The sequence below is a fragment of the Drosophila tropicalis genome, unplaced genomic scaffold, assembly GCF_018151085.1.
Source record: "Drosophila tropicalis isolate 14030-0801.00 unplaced genomic scaffold, ASM1815108v1 contig_593, whole genome shotgun sequence".
In the NCBI taxonomy this organism is placed as follows: Eukaryota; Metazoa; Arthropoda; class Insecta; order Diptera; family Drosophilidae; genus Drosophila; species Drosophila tropicalis.
This window is the reverse complement of record NW_027173070.1, coordinates 15,568,913-15,595,241: the sequence shown is the minus strand read 5'-3', so window position 1 is coordinate 15,595,241 and position 26,329 is coordinate 15,568,913. Positions and strand designations below refer to the sequence as shown.

Genomic DNA, 26,329 nt, shown 5'->3' with positions numbered 1-26,329 from the left:
ACAAGCCAGCAACCACTATAAAGAGACAGCAGACTGCTGCGGCTCACTCTCTCTCTCTCTCCTTACCTCAGAGTGGCAGGGGGCAGCATTGATATGAGTGAGGTAGTGCCACATAGAGCTCAAAGGATGGCAGATGAGGGTTGGGGGTTGGGTGGGGGGTAACATGCGTCTGCAATGCGATGCGCATTTGTATTTGGTTTTTATATACATTCAACCTAACCGAAACAAAAACAAAAAACAAAAAAAATGATTTATCACTTTGGCGGCGTGTATCTGTATCTGTTTCTCTTTGCTGTTTCCAGTATCTAGTTAGATACGTTCGCTCAGTTGACTTTGACAGGCCGCTTCACTTCACTTCGCTCCGCTCAACCAACCATCTATCCATCCATCCATCCATCCATCTATCCCCAATCCACCGGTCTCTGAGCTCTTTGACTGAATGCGTGAGGATTACAAAACAGCAACTCATGTGCATGATGAATTAAATTAGCAGAGAAATAACAAAACAAAACAAAACATAACAATAAACCTAGAGTATTCATAGAGAAATAGGTAACCCATTATCCATAATCCATTATTAAATAATTTTTTAAGTCTTTTGGTGATTTTTTGTTTTAAAAAAGTTGTTCATTTCATTTGCATTGTTCGCTTGCGAAACAGAAAAATATCGTATAATATATATATTTTCATATATATATATATATATATATATATATATAATATAATATATCTAAATAGTTATTATTCACAAAATTGAATTATCCATAGAGTACGAGTACGAGTACAGAGAGATTTTGTTTTTGTTTTTTTTTTTTTTTTAATTAGATCGAGTTTATCTCACATACATAAGAACTTAAAACTTAAAACTTAGCATCGTGTTTATAGAGACTATATTTATATATAATAGATCTAAATGTATGTATATACATTAAAAAATAATAAAAATAAATAACAGTTATTTTGGGCTTTCATACTGGTACAAGTGTTGTGTCTCAAGTTGTGAGTTCTTCTCTCTTCAATAGTTTTTTTTTTTTTTGTTTCGTTTTTACTGCTTTTCTTTGCTTTAATTTGTTTTGCTAAATTTAATGACGAGTAGGCGAGTTACCATACATATAGTATATATATTATATACCGACATATATGTATGCATATATAGGTATGATAAAAGTTATACATCAATTTTGTTATTTGACATAAATGCGTTCAAGTGTTTTTTGTTTTGTTTTGTTTTTTTTTTTTTTTTTCAATACATTTCTATAGGCAGTTATTAGTTTTGTGTGTCGGCTTTATATTTATAGATATTGATATCATATCATATCATATATAGATACATATATATGTATAATATTGCAGTTTCTTTTACTTTAATATCAGTTTTGAGTTTTCTCTTGCGATTACATTTACACATTCATACACATACATTAAATAAATTATCTTCATCATGTTTTGATATACATACATATATCATCTGTCTTTAAGTATTTAAAAGATTCGTTATTACAATTATGTATACTCTCTTCTATTTTGGTAAGCGTAGGGTATTTAAAATGAGCATAATACATATACCTTCTTTGTTTTTCTTGTTGCAAGTTACTATTTGAAGCAGTACCAGACAAGTATTACTTGTTAGCTTTCGGTTTGGCTATAGATACATACGTCAGTTATAGAAGAGGAAATCAATTTCAAATAGAAAGAGCTCAAAAACTTTTTCTTTTTATCTAAACTGATAGAAGTGGTGCCCTGATATTGTGTTTGTTGAAGTAAAACAGGAAAATTTAAGGTAGTACAGGTAAAATTTGCGTTTGCTTACAATTTTCCAAAGAAACTGTCTCAGCCCAACATCTAAGACTTTAATTTTTCATTTATCTATATGATTATCTTTTGAAAACCTGACGGCAAAGTGTAAAACTATTCGTTTTTCTATAGTTAAGACATTTTTTGAGATTTTGGTTACTAGTAAAGAATCAAACCGAATTCCAGCCGAGTTTTAATCCTATCTATGTAAATGTCTTATAGAAACCGTAACTAAACAAGTAATACTTTTACAGTTCTGTTTTTGTTTTGTTTAAGGTTTGCTAGCTAAATATTTATGTTTCAACTTTACATAATTATCAATGTGTGTGTGTGCGTGTGTGTATTGCATAACATTTACATGTGTGTGTGTGGGTGTAGTTGATTATTGAATTATTTTCATTGATTTTAAATATATGTATGTATGTATGTATACTGAGTACTTATGTATGTATGGAATTCCTGTATACATAGAGATTTGTTTGTTATTTATAATTTAGTTCTTTTTCTTGTGCTATTTACAATATATAGAGAAAATGCCTTAGTAAGAGTGAGCGTGTGTGTGTGTGTGTGTGTGACAAAAGATGAGTTTGCCATTGACTTTCTTGGTGGCCTTTTGGTAAGCTGAACTTTATGAATCTTTTTCTCCTGAGTTAGCAAATAGTTTTTGGTCTAACTGATTAAAACCATATTAAAAAGTTATCTGAAAATTTCTTAAATGCAATTTGCAGCTAAGCAAATGAAGAGCGGAGAGGAAGGAAGAGAAAAGGAGGGATTGCTCAACTAAGTTTACTCTTGGAAAAGTTTTGAAACTTTTCAAATGGCATTGTACTCGCATGTTTCTCTCATTCTCTCCCTTCTTCATTCCCCTCATCTTTCCTTGCTTTTAGAACACACACACACTCAACTTGACATTGTCAAGGCCCTGCATCCCCTCACTCCATCACTGGGGCTTGGGCTACATCTGTGTCCGCTGTATAAACACACACACACACCCTCGCTCCCTTAGACACCACTACTAAATGCATCTGTATCTTGTGTCTATGAATATTGTTTGTTTAGTGCAACTGAAAATGACTTTACACTGGATAAACAAAAAGAAAATTATGTTCTATGCTTCGCTTCCTGCTTGGGGATAACATTAGAATTACGAGTTGAGTAGTTTTTCCGCCTAGCCCCCAGCCCATTCGTCCCCCTCTGTCTCTATCACTCTCTCTCACTTTTTCTCACTAGCTTTTTTTCTCTCTCTCTCTCTTCCTCCGTCTGTCTGTCGTTTTTAATCTCTTAGCCTAAAAAAACTCGCACATATTTTAGTAATTAAAATTATGCACAGGAACCAGTCCCTAAAGAAATCACTGTCATTCTGTCAGAATATAAACTCTACACAAGATACGCCTGGACATGTGGACCCTGTTGCTGACCTGAACCAGTTGGTTGTTGCTGTTGTTGCTGCTGCTGCTGCTGTTGAGAAGTTGCCTTGGCCAAATTGGAGCTGGGACCCAAAGTGCCGGCATGACCCATGGCATTTGGTGGCTGCTGCTGTTGCTGCTGCTGCTTGGGACGCCAAGTTTGGGCCCTCTGACCCTCCATTGAGGGCGGGCCATTGGGCATCATCAGCATATGCTGCTCATTGTCCAGCGTGGAGTAGTCTGAATCGATGCTCGAGTAGATATGCTCCGATGGTGGACGCATGCCATGATGCTGATAATATTGGGCATGCAAATGATGACCATGAGAACTAGAACCAGAGCCACCGCCGCCTTGATGATCACCACGTCGCTGTGGCCTGGGACTGGGTGTGGCTGTGGTGGCCGTTGAGTAATTTTGCTCTACGGCAGCAGCTGCAGCAGCAGTCGCGGAGCCAGCTTCTGCCGGACCACAATAAGCTGGAGGCGGAGCCTGACGATAGAGCAAACCTGGACTAGCTGGCTGTTTGATTCGCTCGTGATTATGATCCAGTGTATAGTTATTCCCACGATATGTGGGATAATCAACGGGCAGAGCATAACGCAATTTCTCCCAGAAATGACGATCTGTACGACGAATTCGATGCACTGCCGAGGTCTTAAGATATGGCAGCAATTCAATGTCGCTTTCTGCTTCAAAGGCCACTTCGGGCTCCTCAATAATGACCAGCTTCTGAGGACGTCCACGCAGAGCATCGTGCACCGAACGACGTAGTTCACATCGGGCCCATTCGGTTTGCAGGAAATTACGAGTAAGTAGGATTACCACTCGCCTGGACACTCTGGTTGCCTCCAACAACTGATAGTGAGTGGCATCATGGGCGAGATCTCGATGCTGTAGGCACACACGTAGAGGAGGACGTCCAGTTTCCAGCTCAGAAGCCAAATGCTGACACACAAATTCTGAATCCTTCGCCGAATGCAATAGAACGGCATCGTATAGCTTTTCCGATTCCTCACAACGTGGTCCAAAGACACGAACCCCATAGTGAGCAAATAACCAAATGCGCAGAGACTCCCTGAAGACGAAAACAATAATGATGACCACCAGAAGGAATACCAAGGCGAGAGCAGCAGCCAAAAGGGGAATATATGACTCTGGTATGCCATGTTGAAGCATAGAACCTCCTGAATAGTAATCAGTGCAGGCAGCTCCTGTTGAATTAAAGTCCAATTCGCGTTTTTGTAGCGTTCCCTGTGAGCCATTCGCATCGTAGGCATCCACATCGTAATTGGCTGAATTCGATGCTGCCATGCAGTAGATATCCTGGGCATCCTGCACAATTATGGCATTGTCAGAGACATACGAGGTCAGAGCCTGCAGAAATTGACAGCGACAGCTCCACTGATTGCGTCCCAAGGAAATGGAACGCAACCGTTTGCCAAAATGAGTGGCGTGCATTTGCCAGATGGGTAAAGTGACCAAGCGATTGCCATCGATGCGCAACACTTCCAAAGAGACCAGCGGTGCCATTGTGGCATTCTCAACAGTTGTGAGTTGATTATTTTGCAAGTAGAGTTCACGCAGCGACGACAATTGTTCGAATTCATAGCCATGCAGGACCTGCAGACGATTATCGGCCAACTGGAGCAACTGCAGCGAGGCAAGGGAAGCAAACGTGCGATTTTGTATGCCAGCCACTTGGCTACCATTCACATACAGAGCTTTTAGATTCTTACGTCCAATAAAGGCATGATTCTTGAGCACAGGAAAATTATTGCCATCCAAGTAGACAATGCTCGAGTCCATGGGCACACGGCGGGGCAGTTCCATGGTCTGTTGTCCGCCACAGTCCACGACATTGGTGGACCAAATTTGATCGTGATAGCAAGTACAATTGTGCGGGCAAGTCATCTCACAATCGCAGGCATCAAAGTCACAGCAATGGCAGAGGGCAAAGCAATGGGACTCGTAGCGGCATAGGAAATCTTGAGGTCGTAACGAACTTAGCGGACGCACTGCAGCTCCACGGGCATGAGGCATCACACACTCAATATTTGGCATATCCATCACCCTAGGATGCTGGCGTGTAGTTAGGTTGTTGATGCGTTGCAACCAATCCATGGTGCAATCACACTCAAAGGGATTACCACCCAAATAGAACTCGGGCAATGGTTTAGGTGCCAGCACTGGAGCCACTCTTAGCTGTTGGAGTTGCAGCTTACTCAATTGATTGGCATAGAGATCCACACGAGCCAGATTTGCCTTGTCCACAAAGGCATTTGGCTGTACATTTCCAATGAGATTGTTGTTGATGAACAGCAGCTCGATGGTATTCGGTATGGACATGGGACCAATTTCCGTGATACGATTGTGACTGGCATCAAGGGTCTTCACTCTGATCTCCTCTTGCAGTTTGTAGTAGTTGCCCAGTGCTTCGATATAATTACCATGAATATCCAGCCACTTGAGATTCGAGGGAATGAAAGCGTAATCGAACCAAACCAAATGATTCTCCGAAAGATTCAACCACAAAAGCGATACCAAAGTGGCAAACACACCATTAATGTCGGAAAGGAAATTTCTATCCAATCGTATGGCCTCCAATTCGAAATTCTTATCGAACGAACCACGCTCAATGCTCTGAATGCGGTTCTTGGCTAAATTGAGGACACTCAAGCGTGGCAAATCGGCAAACATGCCCACAGTAATATTGCCAATTTGATTATCAATCAAACGCAGACCAGTCAACTGATGCAAATTCTTGAAACTCTGATTATCAAAAGTCCTGATTTGATTCTCGCCCAAGTCCAAAGTACGTAACATGGCCAAATCTTGCAGAGCTCGTGGAACTTCATTTAATTGATTCGAACTGAGATCCAGTTCCTTTAGATCCGAACAATTCTTGAAGACAGCTGGCTCTACGACACTAATTAGATTATTATTCAGTGTCAACTTGGAGAGCACATAGAGGCCATTGAAGAGTTTGTCATCCAGTGTGTGAAGACGATTCTCGGCAAGATTAAGTGTATGCAGATTATAGAGTGGCAAAAAGGCATTATCTTCGATGTGGCCAATAGAATTGTTACGCAAATTGAGTATCTGCAGGAAATACAACTCTTTGAAGGTTCGATAATCAATGCGAGTTAAAGCATTATGTGCCAAATTGAGGACAATGAGACGAATGAGTCCAGCAAATGTTGTATTGTCCACATGATTGGAGGTTAACTGATTGCCCGACAGATCAACCACCAACAATTGCTCCAGACGATGGAACAGACCCTTGGGCAGTTCGTACAATTCATTGTGCTGCAAATGAATTTCTCGTAATTCCTTGGAACCAGCAAATAGACCCTCTGGCAGAGTTTCCATATGATTGTTACTCAAATTCACAATCCGCAGCGATGACAGGCCAGCCAATGCCTCGCCAGAGAGTTCAGAGATATTATTGTGTTGCAGATTCAAATGTTGTAATCTCCTCAGACGCGAGATGCCCCAACTTTCAGTAATGGAACGCAACTCATTGTGACTGGCATCCAGGAGCTGTAGTTCACTGCCTCCACTGCAATTCATGTCCGCGAATCCGAGTTGCTCCGCAGTGCGTATGCGATTGCGTGTCAGATTGAGACTCTGTAGATTGCCCACCGGACACAGGAAACCAGCTGGCAGGGCACGCAAATTATTCTCGCTTAGATCCAGCTCGGTGAGCTGTTTTAGTCCATTTAACGAGTCCGGATACAGCTCCAAGGCCTTGGCCGGACCCCATTCGCCATTGCGAGTACTCAGCCTGAGTGACTTAAGAGTGGTTAGACCCTCGAAGGCATTGTTGGGCAATTGCAGTAGTTTACACGACTCTAGGCGCAAACTTTCCAGTGTCTGTAAACGGGCAAACACAGCCACCGGGAGCGTTGACTCAAACATATACAAGTCACTGCATTTGATGGTCAACTGGCTACTACCATCAGCTCCCTGTAAGTCAAGACCCGGCTGACGTTCAATCAGCCTAAGGGCACAATGCACCGCACTGGTGCCATTGTATGTCCAGGAACATTGATTATTTGGCCCACTGTGGACTGGTGCCGGAGATGAGGCAACCGGCACGGCCGAAAGCAGCGAGGAGTAATCACTGGACAGGGATACGGTCGCTGCTCCGGCTCCACCGCCCAGCATGGCGCTGGCACTGTTGTCGCTATTACCGCGTTCCTTGGGGACTAGGGCAGCTCGGCTACCGCTCATCATCACCACCAGCGGCACGAGGAGCAGGAGCACGGTTTGCTCCATTCTACACTTGGACTTCCTTTTGCGCGTTGGGCAGGAATTTTTAATTTTTTTTTTAGTAATCTATTCTCTTTCTTTATTGGTTTTTACTTTTGTGGTGTACATGGAATTGACATTTTTTATATTCGTTTTTTTTTCTTTTGTTATTTTTTTTTTGGGTATTATAATTTCACTTAACGAATTTTCCACGCCCACAGTTTCACAAATCACACATGATTTCTTTTTTTTCCACTCTCTCTCTCTATCTCTCTTTATCGCTCTTTCACATTTACTCTCTTGGGTAATTTTTATTCAATTATATTAATTTCCAATCATTTCGAATTTATCACCCAATATACAATTATATTTTTTCCTTTTCTGATTTAGACTCTGTTTTTCTTGTATTTTATTTTTTTCTTTGACTTTGCGTTTGCGTTTTTTTTTTAAATTTTGTGCGTGGCCCACACGTCCGTACCGTTAGGCGCTCGCACTCGAACTGCAACCGATGATCCGAACTCCAACCGATGAGCCCAACATCGAATGGCCAAACGAAAAAAGTATCTCACAGATACGAACTATGAGAGAGGGTAATATTTTAGATACATTCACGGCCGCTGCATGGACAAATGGCGCCACTGTACAAGGCAGAGAGAGAGAGAAAGAGCCAGAGAGAGTACTGAGTGAAAGAGAGTTTTTTGCCTTTTGAGTGAGAATTACAAAGTGGCTTAGGTTCAAATTTTATGAATTAAACGTAAACATTGCGAATTGAGTGAAACAAAGTGGTTAATATGTTGAAATTATAGACGAATATATTGTCATTTAAAACACAGATACTTTTTTGATGTATTTACTTATTAATAATGGATACGTCTTTGCAGCAAATGCCTACTTTTAGAAAAACATGTTTAAGGAAATCTCAGAATAAAAGGACGAAAGCCAATCACCATAAATTTTGTCACCAACTTGACTATATTTATCAGAGCAAAGTAAAAAAGTAAACGAAACCTTCTAACTAAAAGTAACTGCTCAAATTTTCGAACAGCAAGTTTTGCATGTTTTTGAAGTATTCTGTATTTTGTTTGATTATATTTAACTATATAGAGTATTAGGTCTCCTTAATAAATTTCTTTCGACACTACTTGACTAAAATTACTCATTCGTTTTCCATCCTTCTCAGTTCGCGCTGGCGTTGTGGCTTGGCCTATCCATTTTGTATTGTTATTGTTACCATTAACTCAAACACGCGCCGCATGCCTATCCGTTAGATACTTTTCCTATTGCTCGGCATTTTCTAATTGCTGCAGCTGCAGTTCAATATCTACCTAGCAATGTTTCACACATTGGCCCAGCTTAGTCTAAGATGTTTACAACACAGATGTAGATATAGATAGGGATATTTTCGTTTTCAAGTGTGGGATGCTCTATTTTTAGTCCTACGCCATTGTTTAGACAAAATGAATGAGTGAGTGAGACGAGAGGAATAGAGAAACGAAAAACCCTTAATCCAGTGCACTTTTTGTTTAGATAGACTAAGGCCAAGGCCGTCAAAAGGGGAAGTCTTTCTGAGTGACGACGAATCATTTGCCACCTTTTCATGGAATTGGAGTGCGCAAAATGTAATATTTATAAAGAAAAGGAAAACTTTTCCCATGTGTGTGGGTGTGATGGAAGTTTCTTTAATGCATTTATTATTCATAACAACTTTTTCATTAGAAGGCAAAGACAAGAGGCACACACACACACCCATAGAGACACCTGACCGGAACACGTTTTGTTAGCCCCCATGTCTTCTAGGTCCTGGCAACAGATCTGCAAAGGCATATGAAATAAATGGCCATCCCCACCCAACTTCATCTCCATCTCCATCAACATCAACATCACCTCATCCTCATGCCCTTTGGGGTCCATCTTCAGTGTCCCGTGACAAAGAGAGCGCCTGTAACTAAGTTAGTGCCCCCCAACTCGTAGCTCGTTTGGCTGCCGACGTATGTATGTATGTATGTAGACCCCAACAGCACATTGGCATTGTTTTTCTTTTCTTTTCAGTGTTGTGTTGTGTTTTTTTTGTTCTCCTCTTTTTCGGCTGGTGCTAAGGTGTCGGAAACTTGTTCAACTTGTTTTCCATTTTACTATTTTTCTTCTCTCTATAGTGTAGATGTGTGTTAGCGTGTGAGGGGCAGCAAAAATAGCAACAGAATAGACTCCATCTCATATGTGTGCAGCAGAAGCAGCAGCAGCAGGAAGCAACTAAGTCGCCACTCTGTGAACTCTGTAGGACAATACGATTATCAGAGACAAAAGATTTGTAGGTTATCCAAGATATTTACTGGAAATGCCACAGACAGAGAAAGCGAAAACCAAAATTTGAGGTATTAAAATGAAGATTATATTTAATTAATTACATATGTCACAAAAAATTGTTACATACTGAAAAATGTAAAGTGAAGACATTTATTAAAGCAACTGTTGAAAAGGGGAATCTTCTATTAATAATATTTTATAATCAGAATGTAGTAATATTTGCTCAAAATACAATTAAACAATTAACATAAACAAACAACAAAAGTTGCCCTACCTAGAAAATATTTATAAATTTTCATTCTATACTAGAAAAGTGTTCCATCAGAAACTCTTAGAAGAACTCTTATAGTCTGAAGATATTTTGAGTAACAAAAAATAAATACATATATTTTAAAATGTTGACTTGCAAATCAAATAAATACAATTTTAATGTAAATGTCAACTTCGTACTTAAGTTAGAAGATAAAACTTAAACCTAAAATTGAAAAATCAGTGTTTGGAGCAAAGAAAATGTAACAGAATCGGATTCTACCAAGACTATTAAGATAAGTTTACTGCGAAAGATTGAGTTTTTCAAGTTAAAAGTTTGAAATTCCATAAGTAAGTATAACTAGTCCATTGCCCACATTCCTAAGTACTTTGTGCTCCCCATTGCAGAATAAGTGAAATAGATTGTTAGCTCATGGAAAAATTCTTAGCTTTAATGCACCAGAAAGACCTTTTTAAGATACATACATATTTCTTGATCTAGTAAAACTAATACACGACTGAAAACACAAGAGATTTCTAAGTTGCACAAAAAACTAACTGCATCCAAGGCAGAAAAAGAAATAGTTACCAGACAAGTTTAATTTGAAGAAGAATTGAACTAAAAAATCCAAGAGCAGTAGTCAATTTTCCTTTAAAAAATAAACTAAAGCGGCTTTTGGGCTTTGAGTTAAAATATATCAAATTTTGTAACTCACTTTTCAAAGTTCTTATTTAGTTCTCAATCATTTATGATTTCATTTAACCATTAAAATCTTTTGATCCCTCCTAATTAGATATCTGTCATCAATGTTTAATTTTGAATCCAAACCGAAAGCACATCTTAAGTGCAAAGAAAGACCCCATGTAGTCAAATCCAAAAAGCCATGCGATGCTTGACTCTATGTTTAGAAATACATATTACACACATGTTAAAGAGTTCCCTGCCAGCAGAAGAGACGACCTCTTTGTCTTCCATCCATGGCTTATCTGGAATGATGTAGCTAGAGCATGGTGGGCCCACCAAGAAATTATCTCTCGTTGCACAAGACTAACGTCTCCATAAACGGATCTAATCTGAATGCATGTACTTATAATATATGTATATACAATCGTGCATGAAAAGGTTATCACATTGAAACATTGCAGCTTCAGTTATCTATATGTTTCGTTTTGCTATCGATTCATAGCAATTTATTGCCTCTCTATATTGTATTTCAATTTTATAGTGCACACAGACTCATACATTTATGAGATTGTTATTGGGTAAAACAATATATGTACATACATACATACATACATACAGAAATATTTATATTTAAATATGCATTAAATTGTGTGATAAATTGTCAACTGATTGTTATGGGGCTCTTGCTCTGTCCAAGCTGCTAATATATGCATAAATAATTAGAAATGCAACAATAAAATGAGTTGGCAAAGTTTAATTACGAAAAGTGCGACAGTCGTTGCACAATTTTTCGATTAGAGAGACCTGAACCCCCTTTACCACCCCTTCCAACCAACAGGGTATAAAAACGACAAAAGGCACCCAGAAACGATTTCCGCCACAAAGCCATTGTTCAATGGAGAAAACGAGAGAGAGAACTAAAATAGTTCCCCAAAAAAACAAAATATAAGGAATATATCATTGGGAAAAGGGGGCTAGGGGCAGTGTAGTGAGGCGGGGAGTGACAAACAAATTGTGCAAATGGCAAATGCTCCAAACTCTCTCTGGCCACACAGTTGATATAAAATATGCCGGTCCAGCAAATGGACAACTGACTTTCTGGCCCCAAAAATTGAACTAAAAACAAATTTTCAATGCAGCAGCTGAAATTGACAGACGATTTGGGAGTACAAGGGAATGCGAATGTGGGTAAGAAGGAATGGAAATACAGATGGAATCAAAGCCTAAACCGCACAGTCCATGAGTTTGAGATAATGGAAGAACCGATTCAGTTATTGGATTTGGCTAGAAAATATTCGATCAAATATTTATTAAATTAAAAAACAAATATTTTATTTGATTTAAGCTTTCGAAACTAGTTGTCATACTATATAAAACTAAAGAGGCAAGTAAAAGCATTTAGCAAAAAACAATTCAAACAAAAGTAGCAAGAGAAATATTGTTTTTAGAAAAGCCAAATTTAATTTCACATAAAACGATTGATTTTGGAAATATTTGGTTGCCATTTTGGGTAATAAATATTGTCTTTGCAACCAAGAAGACAAAATATAATATGTACCAAAAGGTGTAAAGTCTAACAAAAAGTGGTGTGTGTTAGAAGTATGTTTTAAAACTGAGAATACAATCTTATATCCTATAATAGGTAGAATGCCAACTTTTTGCCGTGATAACATTCATCTCACTAGCTCAGCTCTTATATAGCAGAATCAGAATTTGAATTCTCCCTCATGTTTCTTAGTCTTACTAGACATACAACGTGTTGAAAGAAATAATGTATGGATCCGTAATGTGACAAATATTGGCTAGTGTCATACTGAAGAAATTGTCAAGAAAATTGGAAATAAATTGTTGAAATATGTAATTATGTTTTAATTATAAATGAAAATAATTTACTTTACGTAGATAAGCCGAAGAAGTTAGTTGTTAGGGCCTGTCAAAAATAGTTAGGTAATTTTAACCCTGTAAATTTAAAAATTTCATTTTGTATATTTCCATATAGAGATCTCCTTTCAAACTTCATATTTGTTTTATTGAACTACAACAAATTTAGTTTACTTTTTTTTTTGATTTAAGTTTTTCTACTCATTACCCCTTCAAAAAGAAGATACTTTTACTTAAGTCTTATTCAGCAAGTAGTTTATGACAAAAATCATTAAATCGTTAATTTTTGATACAATTTGTTTGCCTTTTCTTGATTAATACCTGTCCTAAGCTATCTCAATTACACAAACGTAAGGACAATATTACTTGAATCGCTATATATGAAATTTTTTGCAGAATGTCTTTTCTTGGAACGACAGAGTTATCCATTTGTATTTATTGCTTCACTAGCATTATTTAAAACAGGGTGTTGCCATCTACTTAAGTTGCTGCTCCTTTTACCACTCTCTGGGACTTAAACATCAACAAGTGTGAAGATTGTTGGGCTTCTGATGATTTTCCTGTTCCTTCTTGACTTGGCTGCCATTGTTGTTGTTACTTGTGATGCTGGTGCTTCCATAATATAAATTGCATAGCTGAGCGGGCAGCATAATCGCATGCAATTATGTTGGATAGAATCACAACAGAGCCAACAGAGAAAGAAGTTTCGCAAAACTCGCCAAGCAACTCAGCTGGAAGAGCTAGGCATGAGAAGAGTAAGAGAAAGACAGAGAGAGTTGAGGATGCTCTGCCAACAAGCCGGCACTAACAGGTGACTCTCGGGCCTTGGACTGGCTGTGAGTTACTCCGTCGTTTTCTACCAACGGTTCCCTCATCCATTTAACCATCCATCCATTGCCATTCTCCAATCGAGTAGAGAACACAATGCAAGGCAAGTTGCTGCACTTTTTGCTGCCTTCGTTTGTGGTGTAGTGTGTGTATGTGTGTTGGTTTTGTTGCACAATCTTGTCTAACTTTGTTTAGTCATCGCCTGGTCAGGGCTAAATCTCTTGAATTCTCTCCTTCTCTCTTTTGCCCAGTTGGCAGTTTCTAGTTTTTCTTCTCTGTTGATTTTTGCCTCGTCCTTTGGCTGATTTTTGAGGCTCGCGAGCCTAGCAAGTTTGCTTAACTATATTTTGTTTCTTGTTCTCCTTTTTAGGTCCCAGTCAGCCAGCGTTCGTCGATGATTGCAATTGGATGCACATATTGCGCCTTGTGTGCAGTTTTGATCTATTGATTGTTGTGCCTGCTTCGCCTAAGTCCCGGCTTCGTCATCATCCTCGTCCTCATCATTCAATGAAGCCAAAGAAGAATCTTGGCTATTCCAATTTTTCGCCCGTAAGCAAATATTGCATTTTGCGTTTTCCAATTAAACTTGAACAAGCGAATATTGCCATATGGAAAACGAAGACCTTTTGTCTTTTTCTCGCACTTCAGAGGCTTTTGCATTCGCAGGATGAGCTTCATGCATCCTGCTAGATAAAGGAGCCAAAGTGTGAAATGAAAAAGTTTCAATTCACATCCGAGAACGGATTGAAAACGACGAATCGAAAACGGAGACCCACAATCTGTGTTGCATATGGCCAGCCAGAGCAAAATCAAACAAACAACCGTAACTAGGACTTGAATACATACATATCTCTTAAATGGCATTAAAACGAAAGTCAACGAACAAATAAAATGACCACTTCAAAGTCTATTCTCAAATGAAGTACATTATAAGGATTTCCGCTGATTAAGAGTATTTGAAATTAATGTCATCTAGAGGCTGGCATTGAGGCAAATCAGTTGCAATTAACTGGATTTGGGGTTTTATTTGAAATATTTATTTATAACTACTAAAACATATCTATAAAAATCAAATTTCATAATATTTATTCAATATTTTGATAAGAAAGTTTGTCAAATTTTATCTTTTTCAATAGTTTTTTCTATTTTAAAACTATTTGTTCTCATATAAAATATAAATATACGCACTTGTTTTTGCACACAAATAATATGTTTAATATGTATGTATATACATTAATGTATTTACATCACCCTTTAGCAATTATTAATATATTAGTCACAAATATTAAAATAAAATGAAATCTTTTTAAACCTTTTCGAAAAGAGGTAAAACAGGTATTGATATTGTTGTTATTGATATTGATGACAGGTATAAAAGTAAGTATATTTTCAAAGTCGAAACAATTTGTACAAAAAATGTAAATATTTCAGATTTTAGTTAATAAACAATGCGGGTTGTTTCTATATATTCAAATCTGAATTAAAACTACAGATTACACTTCGCATCCTTAAACGATTACACTTTTTTAGTGTGACCTTATGCGGATATCATAATAATTATCAACTGGGAAACATAATAATTTGTAAGTGTTTTGCAAGTATAAACTCTTAAATTAAAGTAGTATTGCTCACTAAAACAAATATGTATGTATGTAAGTGTATCAAGATTATGTGAATAACTGAAATGAAATGGATTTTATTACCTACATAAAGTTAACGCTCGTCAAAGTTTTTATCAACTTCGAGTCCTTTCGGCTTTAAACTCTTTCACAAGAAATTAATAGCCCCTTAAATATATATTTAAACGCGTTAGATGATAAAATGTAGTAATTTATGCATATATGTACATATAGGCAATAATATTTCGAAAAACTTCTTCCTGATTATATTAACGTTTTTTTTTTTTTTTTTTAGAAAGAAAGCCATAATCTTTACAGACTTTACTAAACACTAAAAAAGTCGAAAAAGATACACAAAAATCTGATTATTAAAATTCAAAACTTTAAAAAAAAATTTGAATGTATTAAAAATAAAAATATTTTTTGAAATAAACTTAAAGAAACTGCTATTATATATATGTATATAAATTTAGGTTTTTATCGATTTAGTAAATTTTTTCGCTTTTACAATTTCTTAACTTCTTACAAAATTTAATCCATTAAAATCTATAAAAATCTATAAAATGTCTTAAAGCTTTATAATATGTTGAAATTTTTCATGTATTAAACCATTAACCAGAATAATCTTTAATATTTATTACTTTCCATTTTTACAATCAAATATTGATTATTGCCCGGTTGTTTTGCAATGTCAAAACTTTATAAATCATTCGAACTGACTATTAGAAATTTTTCCTTAATATGGATTAATTTGATAATCTTAAATAACTATCTGCCCCTTGAGAGATTTATGAAATTTTTGGAGATTTTGTAAGCGGCTTGAAAACATAAAATCAATTTCCCATGTTGACTTCATGTTAACAATTTAAATGTTGTTTCCGTTCAGTTGAAAATAGATTTCAAGAGTCGTAAACGAATGGCATTAAAAGTAACGTATGTAGTTCGTTTATCTATTCCAATGATTAAAATCCCAACTACTAAGCCTAGCATTCACTTGCTCATTCGTTTATTCATTCAGAGGAAACCATCATGAGTTTCTGTGAAAGTTTTCATACCCGCTGCCACAAAATAAGTAAGTATAAGCAATAATTCTTAGAAAATTTCATAGACCAACCCACCAAAGCAGTTAAAATAATAGCAATTACATATATGAGCGGGGCCAGGGCTAATAAAACAAGCAGCTAGAGAGATGGCTAAAGAGTGTGAGTTAGTGAGTGAGTGAGTAAGACCGAGTGCTAAGCGCACTTGAATCGTATTTATGGCACTTTAAGAACCCTCCAACAGAAACTTCATCGTTTTCTAGCTGCTGCCCCATAATCAGTGAAATAAACCGAGGCAAAGAGACAGCCAGCCGGCGAGCGTGCCTTCAATTTAGACACGTGCAAGTCTGAAACATTGAAGGAGATACAATTTACAATTTTCATTTAGTTGCTAACTTCTCTTCCCCTTTCCTGTGCCCCTCCCTCCCATCCTTACTTCTCTTTGCCTTTGATTCTCAGGAAATGTTACAAGGCATCGTTTATCTGTAAACTAGTTTACGATAAATGCTCTAGAACTTAAATCTTGAATATAATAAATTAGTCATAGTCTCTGAAAATTCATACTCATAGTTCATACACTCGAAATTTTGTCATGCCAGACAAAGAGGAAAAAGAGGAGACACACAAAAAGATAATTGCCCAAAAGAATGAAATGCCGTGCACGTAGTCAGCTCGTTAATTCTGAGAACTCAAAAATCATATATGCATCAAGATATATGTTTCTATACATACATATGAACAATAACCCCAAAAACCGAGACAATTAAAACATATTTTCTTTTGGCTTTTTTCTTGGACGCCACACGTAACCTTGGCTGCATTTTAATCATCATCGCCTCCGAGAAGTTGTCTCTGTCTATCATTCTCTTTGTGTGTGTGTGACTGAGTGTTTTGTTCTTTTGATGAATTTCAACGAGCTTGTTGCACGTGCTGCACACTGTTAGCCACATCAATCAAATATAATTTATATAAGAGCAGACCAAAACAAAACAATTCGGGGCAAAGTAAAAAGCTTGCTCATCCATTGCTAAGACATGCTCGAAGCGTCCGTCACAGTTGCCTACAAAATAAGCACCTGCAGACACCTTAGTAATACGAAATGCATTCCCCGTTCTGTTAGCCACACTGACTCACCAGGTTTCTTTTACTTTTTTTTGTTTACACCGATTTGTAATTTGTATGACAATTTGATTTTCATAATTTACGAGTTCGGTTTATTTACAACTAATTGATTTATGAGCAACAGCAGAAAAGTGACGTATTTGTGACGAAACTTGTATACCCTTTTTTAACAAATTTGTAGACAGACATTTTTTCGAAATTAGGTCAATAAAGTTTTAGATCAAACCTTACGCTTTAGCTGACTAGATCTAAATCTATTTAAATTTCGAGCAACACCAAGTTATAGCCTCAGCAGACTTTGCTGAAGAACTCTATATTTCAATGAACATACATAGGTTTAAACTAGTTGGGAATTATAATTAATGTCGCTAAAACATTCAAGCCTCTACACTCACTTGCGTAACGTGAAGTGAGTTCTCTTTTCTAAAATTTAAAAATTTCCCTTTGCTTTTTTCACAAAGTCAGGGGAAAATCCAGCAGACAGTGACTAGTTATAAAATAATTGACCTTTTTACTTAGTTAGTTATGAAAAACCTGTAACGAATAGAGTCACAGAATGTCACTGAAATAGTTAGTTTAATGGTCAGATGGTCACATCAGAGTGCCCACAAATGGATTATTGAGCGAGTCTTTTAAGGTATGATTTCCACAAGAGAGCTGCAATAGAAGGTCATATGATGATTATGAACGTTGAAAAAGTTGATTCAACTGGCAGTCTAAGAGAGCTATCCACGTTGATCTAGATTAGAAATATATATGAGTAATAATCGGAAAAGGTTGTCTGCAAAAGTTGAAAACACAACTATTAAAATCAATTCACAGGATTTGTGTGTTAACTTTGCCACGGAGCAAAGCTTTCTTCATCTTCTTGTCTCTGAGACAATCGAATTGAAATACGAATCATTCGCTGCATGCGATTGGATTGTCACGAACTTGAGATAAGGATTTTCAACGCCTTAACACACATACATACATGTCACATGGTAAGCCATGTGAAGGGGGAAAAAAGGATAAAGAAAAAGGGTTCAATGCCATGACTCAAATCTTTTAATTTCTTTATCTGTCTCTGTTGTCTTTTGGTCTATTTTGTGGCTTTTGTCTGAAATGCTAACAGCTGACACACACACGCACATACGGTTCGACACCCATCCATTATAATGATGAATCCAAAGGTTGGAATTGTATTTACAAAATATTTATGACAAATGTCTGGTATATAGAGCTCGTAATTAGATAGTCAAATAATTGAATAGAGCAAAAAAAAAAAAAGGAAAATCAATGGCCACCTACCCCCTCATTGGGAAACCTCCCTCAAGCTCTTTCTAAGCCAAAAGATCGTCTAGGAAAAGGAAATGGACTCGAGCCCGTCCATTAAATTTGTCACCCGCGGCTAAGCTAAATGTCAAATAGTACTCACACACACACACTGACACTCGCACACACACACACACACACTCAAAGAGAACAATAACAGCATCAATTTGACACGTACAGGCGCTAATGATGGGAATGACCAGCCAACTGAGCGATCGAATCGAATGTCCCAACCGCTTCTACATGCCCACAATAACCACCCAGGACCTCTAAGTCCCTTTAGGAACTTTTGACATCCTGCCTGTCGTACTGTCAGTTTCCACTGGTCTCTCTGTGAGTCTGTGTGTGTGTGTGTGGAAGAGAGCTGACATTCTAAGAGTCGACGACTGCCAATTTAATTCCCATTGACAAAATGCACAATTGCTGGACGTCGCCCCCCTGCACAGCGAAGTCAACCTTCCCCGTTCCCACATCCCCGTTGGCCACATTGTTCTCGTTGTTGTAATTGTTATTTCTGCTAGTGACAGTTCCAGAGACTGTTTATGAGTGAGTGAGAAAGAGAGACAGAGAGAGACCTCTACACACTTGCTATTAATTATTTTAGAAAATCGCTTGTAATAACAATAAATTTATACAACCCACTTTGACAAACGGACTTTGACTAAGCCACCCCACACCCACCTCCGATTGTCACTGAGCAGTCCCCCTCCCAGCAACTCTAAATGCAATCTCATCGCCGTCTTTTGATTTCTGGGTTTTTCAACTAATTTCTTTATGGCCAACAACTGTTAAATTTTACACGACATACAAATATTTGCCCATGGCCAAGGCAAATTAAATTTTTTTTTTTTTTTGTTACCAAATGCAATCAATGCAAATGTTTGTATTGGGTTTTTAGCTGCCATTGCCGCCGCCGACTGTGTCTACATCCACCCAATTTTCCGATTCCCCTTCTCCCCGCCCTATATGTCACGGTAACTCTGCCGTCAAGGTCCCAGTCAATGTACCCGCGAGTCAGTCAGTCTACCCAACCACTTTCAATTTTTGATGGCATATCGATTTAATAAATTTGCGTGTGGCTGTCCCTGCGACAATTTGATTGACAAGTCCTTTCCCCTACCTGTTTTTGCAACCGACTCTCAGACAGACAAACATTCAGTGGTTAGAAAACGTTTTTTTTTTTGTCTATTTTAAAGGCACACATATTTTACCTAAAATTCTATGAAATTTTTTCTAAATACAGTCATGGAAAGATTATTTTGGTATTAGGAATGAAAAGGCTCTAGTTAACTTTTAGAAGTAGTAGGCAAAATTCGGAAGCCCATTAAATTATTATTTAATTATACTTTACAAAACTTACATATACTAGCTCCGAAGAAACTTGAATTGTTATTTCACGTTTAAGAAGTCTGAACCAAAGTAAATTACATGATTCGAAAATACATAATTTGCAAGGATCTGGAAGTTAAAATGCTTCAGGCCATAGAAGTACTCAAAAATGTAAGCCATAATCTTTGCATACTGCAAGGACTTCAACATTTGATTTGAAATCAGATGCTCTAGCTTAGATGCAAAGATAGATAGATACGAGTCGAGACCCGTTTTATAATTGACGCGTCGCAGTTGGAGTTGTGCGTCGTTTTCATCCAGTAGGCTGACCGGATTCTCCATTCTTGAAAGCAATCCGTCCTTGCACACTCTGCTGATATTCTCCACCTGAGGGAATCGTCTCTAAAAACCGGTTCTGGCTCTTTAGAGAATGTGGCACTTACAAAGTGGTGTACAATTTCTAGCCTATATTTTATCCTACTAATCTTTAGGAAACTTTGATCAGGACTTTTGACCCCTTGTGCGTCGTCCCGATAGGCCAGTGTCTTATGATAACCGCTGACAAACTTGAGATGTCCTTTTAGGAAGTTCACAGATTTCAGATTTCATACAATGCTTTATTTTCTTGATTATTATTTAAAAAAATAAATCAATTTCAGAGTATAAGTAGACTAGACTATGAGATAATTTTAGGTATTTCTTTGTACAATTCGCAAGTTACTTGGCAGAATTATGAATTTATTTATATTGTTTGAACGTGAAATTAATAATCTGGCTGCTAGTAAAAGGTTTATACTCAAAAGACAAGAATTCGTAGTTATAGACAATAAAATTGAAGCTTTAAGTTCAATGTCTTTGATTTATTGTTTTTAAGGATTTGCGGGACCTTTTGTATCTGCTATGTCTGTAATAACTCGAAGTCAAATTTTGTTAATCACACACTTTTATTAAACATTTAAATTTATAAATTACCAAATATTTATATGCTATAAAAAAATACTATTTCTTTGATTTATAGATTCTTTTCTATTTACCATTTGCCTTCCCATGACCAATTGGCTTCATGATCATTATGACTTGCACACAGCGATTCTCTATAGTTGGTCTAATGCCACTATTTTCGAATAGTTTTCTGCATTATATTCATCATAAATCAAGTGGTGCTGCTGCTGCTGTGATCAAAGAGCCATGGACAGCAAATTGTTAACATCCGGGTAATTTAAATACCAAAATTATAAATTCTTCTGTTTATCACTCTCTGTTGACTACGCAGCTGGTAGTAACGACGCCTCCAAAAAAGGTGGAAGCAGCGCGACTCGAGAGCAATTAAAATTAGAATTCACCAAAAGAAAGGAAAATAAAATTATATATTTAGGCGCGCTTAATTATGGCTAGGGAGTTAGATAGATAGACCACGTATCTAATGAAGGTATTGGAAAAGGCGTTGACATGCAACCGATAATTAAATTCTAAACAAAGAAGCCGAAGAGCGAGAGTGAAACAATGAGACAGTTCCCACATAATAAGGATTTAGCAATAAAAACTTTTTGTGTTATGTAAATTTTACCCCCGAGAGGCGGGTCCGGACCCGAACCCGGACCCCTGCCTAAGAGTGAAATAAAAGTGAGACCTGGGATTGCAGATCATCGATCGGGGGGAACTGAAACTGGGATCGTAGCGTTTGGCGTGTCTGTGCATCTTGAGCGGGAACTATTACTATTCCGTTAGTTCACCCAAAAGAATGGAAAAGGGAAACGTGTACCCGCACATAATGCGTGTAAAAGAACAAAAACTAAAGTGTCAACTTTTGGGTTGTCTGCCTGCTTGCCTGCCTGCCAACCCCCCGCCTCCTACTCCTACTCCAACTGCAACCCCAACCCCTCGACCTTTTCCATGTGCATTTGCTTTCTAATTTGGGCACACGCTCCGCACTTCTCACCAAAAAAGTAGGAAATAACAAAAGGGCCAAGTGTGCAGAGTGTTTGGTAGAGGGGGGAAAATGGCATTTCCGCTATTCACACATCAACCATTCGAAAGCAATTTTTCAAAATTGAAATTCATTTCATATATATTCAAGGGGAAAGACCAACCAACCAACCAGGCAGCCAGTATTTCTATAGCCCATTTCGTATCTATGACAATGTATCGGCGAATAAGATCGTTTCGTTCAGATAATGCTGGCCCAGCAAGTGTTGAAAGCTGCCAAGACCATATGCATAGGGTGCCAATTGCTTACCAGAGGGAAAAATACATACATATATATATATATATATATTTATATGGGGCAACGAAATTCTAATTAGTTTTAGATCTTTTCAAAAGATTTGCAGGGCTTTCCGATAGAAAAGTGGGCTATAAAAATTTATGTAATATTAGATGAAAAAGCGAAATTCGTAACGCATTTGAAAAAGAATAAATAAAAGATTCTTAAATCTATTACTAGAAACAATTTTTGTGACTTTTCTTTGGAGTTAAACATTGAGGAAAGTTTAATAAATGTCAACCACCAAACAATTAATTGGTAAGGGACGTCATGAGCGAAAAATTTAAAGCAATGTTTAAGTTGTTACTGAGATAAAACTGTTTCTTTGTCCCTTAAGTTGCTTAATGTGTTTCATCTAATTTCAAGACGATTCTTTAATGAGCAAGTATCGGTCTTTGGGGATTCATTGTCAAGTCCTCTAAGATACTCTATGTATATCAGAGCATAGACTGCATTGTTATTATACTATAAATCGTCCTGAACTTAAGATAAATCATTCATAATTTTGTATAAGGGAATTACCCAAGATAATAAGCGCCGTCCGAATATTTTGTGCTTTTAAGCACTTTAATAAATTAGTTATAAAAACAATAATTAAACAAATTTGTTAAACCTTTCAACACATTTTTGATTTCAGTTTTAACATGACTCATTCAACTCAGACCTTCTACCGAATTGCACTGTTTCACTCAATTGTTCTCTATAATAATACAATGGACAAACCTGAGTCATCCTATGGCAATTGCTTCATCTTATGTCTAACTGCCAATTCTTTGGACTGACTTTCAGGGGCTCAACAAAAGGGTAAGCAGCACAAATCAACAGAAAGTTTTACAATATCCCTCACACAAAAGGAGAAGAGGGAGTCATACATCCACACAAATTCTCAACCCTGCTAAAGAAGCTGTAGATGGACCCAGTGACTTGGTATCTCTTGGTAACTACAAACAATGAACTCATAACTCAAGTGACACTTTTTAACTTGACTGCATTTCATCATGTAGCACATGAGCGCATCTCAGTCTCCGTCTTTGGGTCTGTTATTTTTTTTTTTTTTGTCTTCTTGTTTTGTCCAACAATATTCAAATTGAGTTTTTTTCCCGTGCAACTTGCCTGTCCGTCTTCTTACTCGGTGACTGTAGTCATCCATCGTTGGAAAGTTGGAAGTTTGTTTTTTTTTTTGTTGCCTGGTATTTGTTAGTTGATAAAAGGCCAAGCCATTATATGCATGGCCAGGCTGCACAATTTGAAGTGGGTAAAAATTTGTATGCATGTGGCTGCCATAACAACGTTGAGTCCGGGGTCCAGATCTAACTACGACGACGACGACCCCAACTCTGACTCCAACTGCATCTCCACCTCCAACTCTTTGGACTGACTCCAGCCGAGCGACCTTTCAATTCAAAGTAGCTGAACAACAACAGGCTACAGATTCTTCTTTCAAATTGTCATTGCCTTACCCTGGCTTGGGCTAGGGCTTGGGTTTGACTTGGTCCTTCACAGAATTTCTTGGGCTTTCGTTTCATATGCGACATACAAATTTTGTTGTCTCATGTCGTTTGGGGCTTGTCAACCTGCTTTGCCTTTGCTCAGTGTGGTTTCTCACTCTCAGGCTCTGTCATTTGGTGTCGAGCTACTCCTAGAGTTCTCCAGCAGCTCAACCCCTTGCCAAGTGCAATGAACTGGGTTTTGCCTTCTCCATTTCTTCTTATTCTTCTTCTTCAACATGCAATGCAGGCAACATGGCAAAGCTGGCGGCGTTGATTTATGTTACATCTACTTGGTTACATTGGCTCTGGATGCCTCTCCGATCGCCCAACCCATCCATCCATCGTCTCCGGCCGTCGTTTCTTGCCATTAAGCGCAGCTCATATGTTACCCACACACACACAGACTCAGCATTCTGAAACACTCCGACTCACTCCAAGAGAAAGAGAATCTCACACGTGAAAATGATTTATTAGCGGTAATTGGTGTCACAATGTTCAAAAGAAAAGGAAAGGAAAGGATGCCCATACTACGTCCCGCATTTCACTGACTTTAACTACGACAACTTCAACTGTGTCTCCATCTCCCGGTTGGTTGGTTTGGTTCTCCGTTTGCTACGTTGCTACGCATTTCGTTGTTTCATACTGGCTCTTTTAATTATCTTGATTTTAAACTTATTAAAATTGACAAATGATTTTCGTAGACAACATCGTGGTGGCTCTGTAGGAAACAGGTTGTCAATGGTTCCTTCCTAGAACCAAGCACCACCAGTACTGAAACGAAGACACACACAGAGCCACTGAGAGACAGAACCAGAGATACAGACAGATAGACACATGTATGTACATACATATATACAGAGAGAGTTGATAAATCATGGAATGCCGCAATGAGGCAAGTTCATGTTGCTCATGTTCACATTTGGTCGACTAATAGAGCTCAAATATTTGTTGCAAGTATCTAACTGACTTCACTCGAATTTATATCAAATTCCTTTATTATTGTCATTTGAAAATTTCATGGAAATCTTGGGTTGGGTTCTTTTTCTTGGCATTGCTTCAGGTTAGAACTGACCACACCTTGTGGACAATGGAATATATTTGAATGCAACAAACTTTTATTTATCAATGATTTTTAATCTTTACCATTATTTTAACACATTTTTCATAAAATTTTAGTGGTAGTAAGAAGATTTAGGACATACATAAGGAATTCATGCAGTAGGGGAAATTAGCCCCTTAAAGTATGCAATAGGCTGTAAAAGCATTCATTATTTCCAACAAACAATGCAAAGTTTGCATTGACGATTTTCTTTATCCAAAGACATTTTTTATTTATTTTTAAAAGCGAATTCTTGGACTTTTCTTTTTCATGGAGCAAAATTACCCAATTTCCCACTTTCCCTTCGATGTTTATTCACAGTCTTGAATGGAATATCACTTTTAGTCAATGTCCATTTCTGTTTTTCTCCCCATTGAGGTTAACAAGTTAATTAGAAATGCACTTTATAAAATTTTGCTTTACTGCAACATGAAAAATATTGACAAGTTTATTTCATAATTCACCAAAACCCTAAGTGTCCTTTTTGCTAATTAGTGATGCTTGTTTGTAAAGTGGAAAGGTATCCATCATCGTTTTATCTTTTACCGCCTTATGCCTTATGATGTCCAGGGACTGCCTTGTGCTCCTTAAGGCACATGGTAATCTTGAATGCGGTATCGCAGTCATTGGATCCCTTTATATCCTTACAGGCATTGACCCCTGAGGTGATTTCATCCATGTTATCCTTCATTTGGGGCACATTCTTAAGGGTGTTGAGCAAAGCTTGTGCATCGAATTGTCCATTGGCCATATGACCCTGTTTCTCCATCAAGCATTTGGCATAGCATTTCAGATTCTCCTTGGCATTGCTCTGCATGCCGGCAGCCATGAATTCCTTCAAGTCCGCCTCAGTCACTTGTGTCTCCTGCATACATTGCTGCATCAACTGATGGAAATCGGGATCAGCCTGCGGGGGAGTAACATTTCTCTGATTAGCACCAGAAACCCAATCCCAAAGGAAATTCTTTCAAATCACCTGAACCAATGCCATCACAATGGTCAAAGAAACACAAAATAGAACAGTTGATTTCATTTTTCGGCTTTGTTTGTTTTCTCTCTTGGCCCAACTCAACTCAACTCGACACGACTCTTTTGCCTTAACTGTCTCATTGGGCCGTTGGGGCTTTTTATAAGGCACAGAGAGTACAGTAAATTCAATTAAAGCAATTAAACTTTTTGCTAAATTCGAGTTGCGATTGGAGAGAGAGGGAAGAAGAGCGAGAGAGATTGAGAAAGAACAAGCCCAGAATTTGATTACACACAATATACACAATTATTGCACAATAATTTTCCTTTTTTGATTGTAATTATATTTGTATTTTGTGTATGTCGTTTGGGGAGTGACGAAGGGTGGAGGTGGAGAGCACCCCAGGGACACAAATCCGCATAGTTAGGCACAATTAGTCGTTTGCTCGAATAACAAATCAATTATTTATTTATTGTATTTCGGCAATTTTCAGGCTTTGTTCAAGCCTTTTTTTGTTGTCCCTATATAAATTATTCAAATGGCATTTTGTTTTTCATTTACCTACAATTTGTTGCTCTGCTCATTATGCAATTTATACATATATACATATATTATCAGAGTTTCCGATTTCGCTAATATAGGTTTATTTATAGCTAAAGCTGATGACCAATTGACAGGGTCAACAAA

At 37.6% G+C, this 26,329-nt stretch overlaps 2 protein-coding genes across 2 annotated transcripts; both read right to left on the bottom strand.

The window, feature by feature from the left end:
- Positions 1-811: 811 nt before the first annotated feature.
- On the bottom strand, positions 812-7,940 carry Toll-7 (Toll-like receptor 7). Its single transcript, XM_068290645.1, has one exon. It carries the CDS (start codon positions 7,477-7,479, stop codon positions 3,172-3,174), a length of 4,308 nt encoding a protein of 1,435 aa, XP_068146746.1. The 5' UTR covers positions 7,480-7,940; the 3' UTR covers positions 812-3,171.
- A 17,133-nt stretch (positions 7,941-25,073) lies between these two features.
- Obp56h (Odorant-binding protein 56h) lies at positions 25,074-25,759 on the bottom strand. The gene is made up of 2 exons (XM_068289156.1): positions 25,652-25,759; positions 25,074-25,582 (listed from the first exon to the last, which is right to left on the bottom strand). The coding sequence occupies exons 1-2, from the start codon at positions 25,706-25,708 to the stop codon at positions 25,226-25,228; spliced, it is 414 nt and encodes a 137-aa protein (XP_068145257.1). The 5' UTR covers positions 25,709-25,759; the 3' UTR covers positions 25,074-25,225.
- Between the last annotated feature and the right edge of the window lie 570 nt (positions 25,760-26,329).

Excerpts from the sequence above, each read along its gene's own strand:
- Toll-7 (XM_068290645.1), bottom strand. The coding sequence starts at position 7,479 with ATGGAGCAAACCGTGCTCCTGCTCCTCGTGCCGCTGGTGGTGATGATG.
- Obp56h (XM_068289156.1), bottom strand. The coding sequence starts at position 25,708 with ATGAAATCAACTGTTCTATTTTGTGTTTCTTTGACCATTGTGATGGCA. Across the intron at positions 25,583-25,651 it reads TTGTGATGGCATTGGTTCAG|GCTGATCCCGATTTCCATCA; the intron begins GTGATTTGAAAG and ends ACTCCCCCGCAG.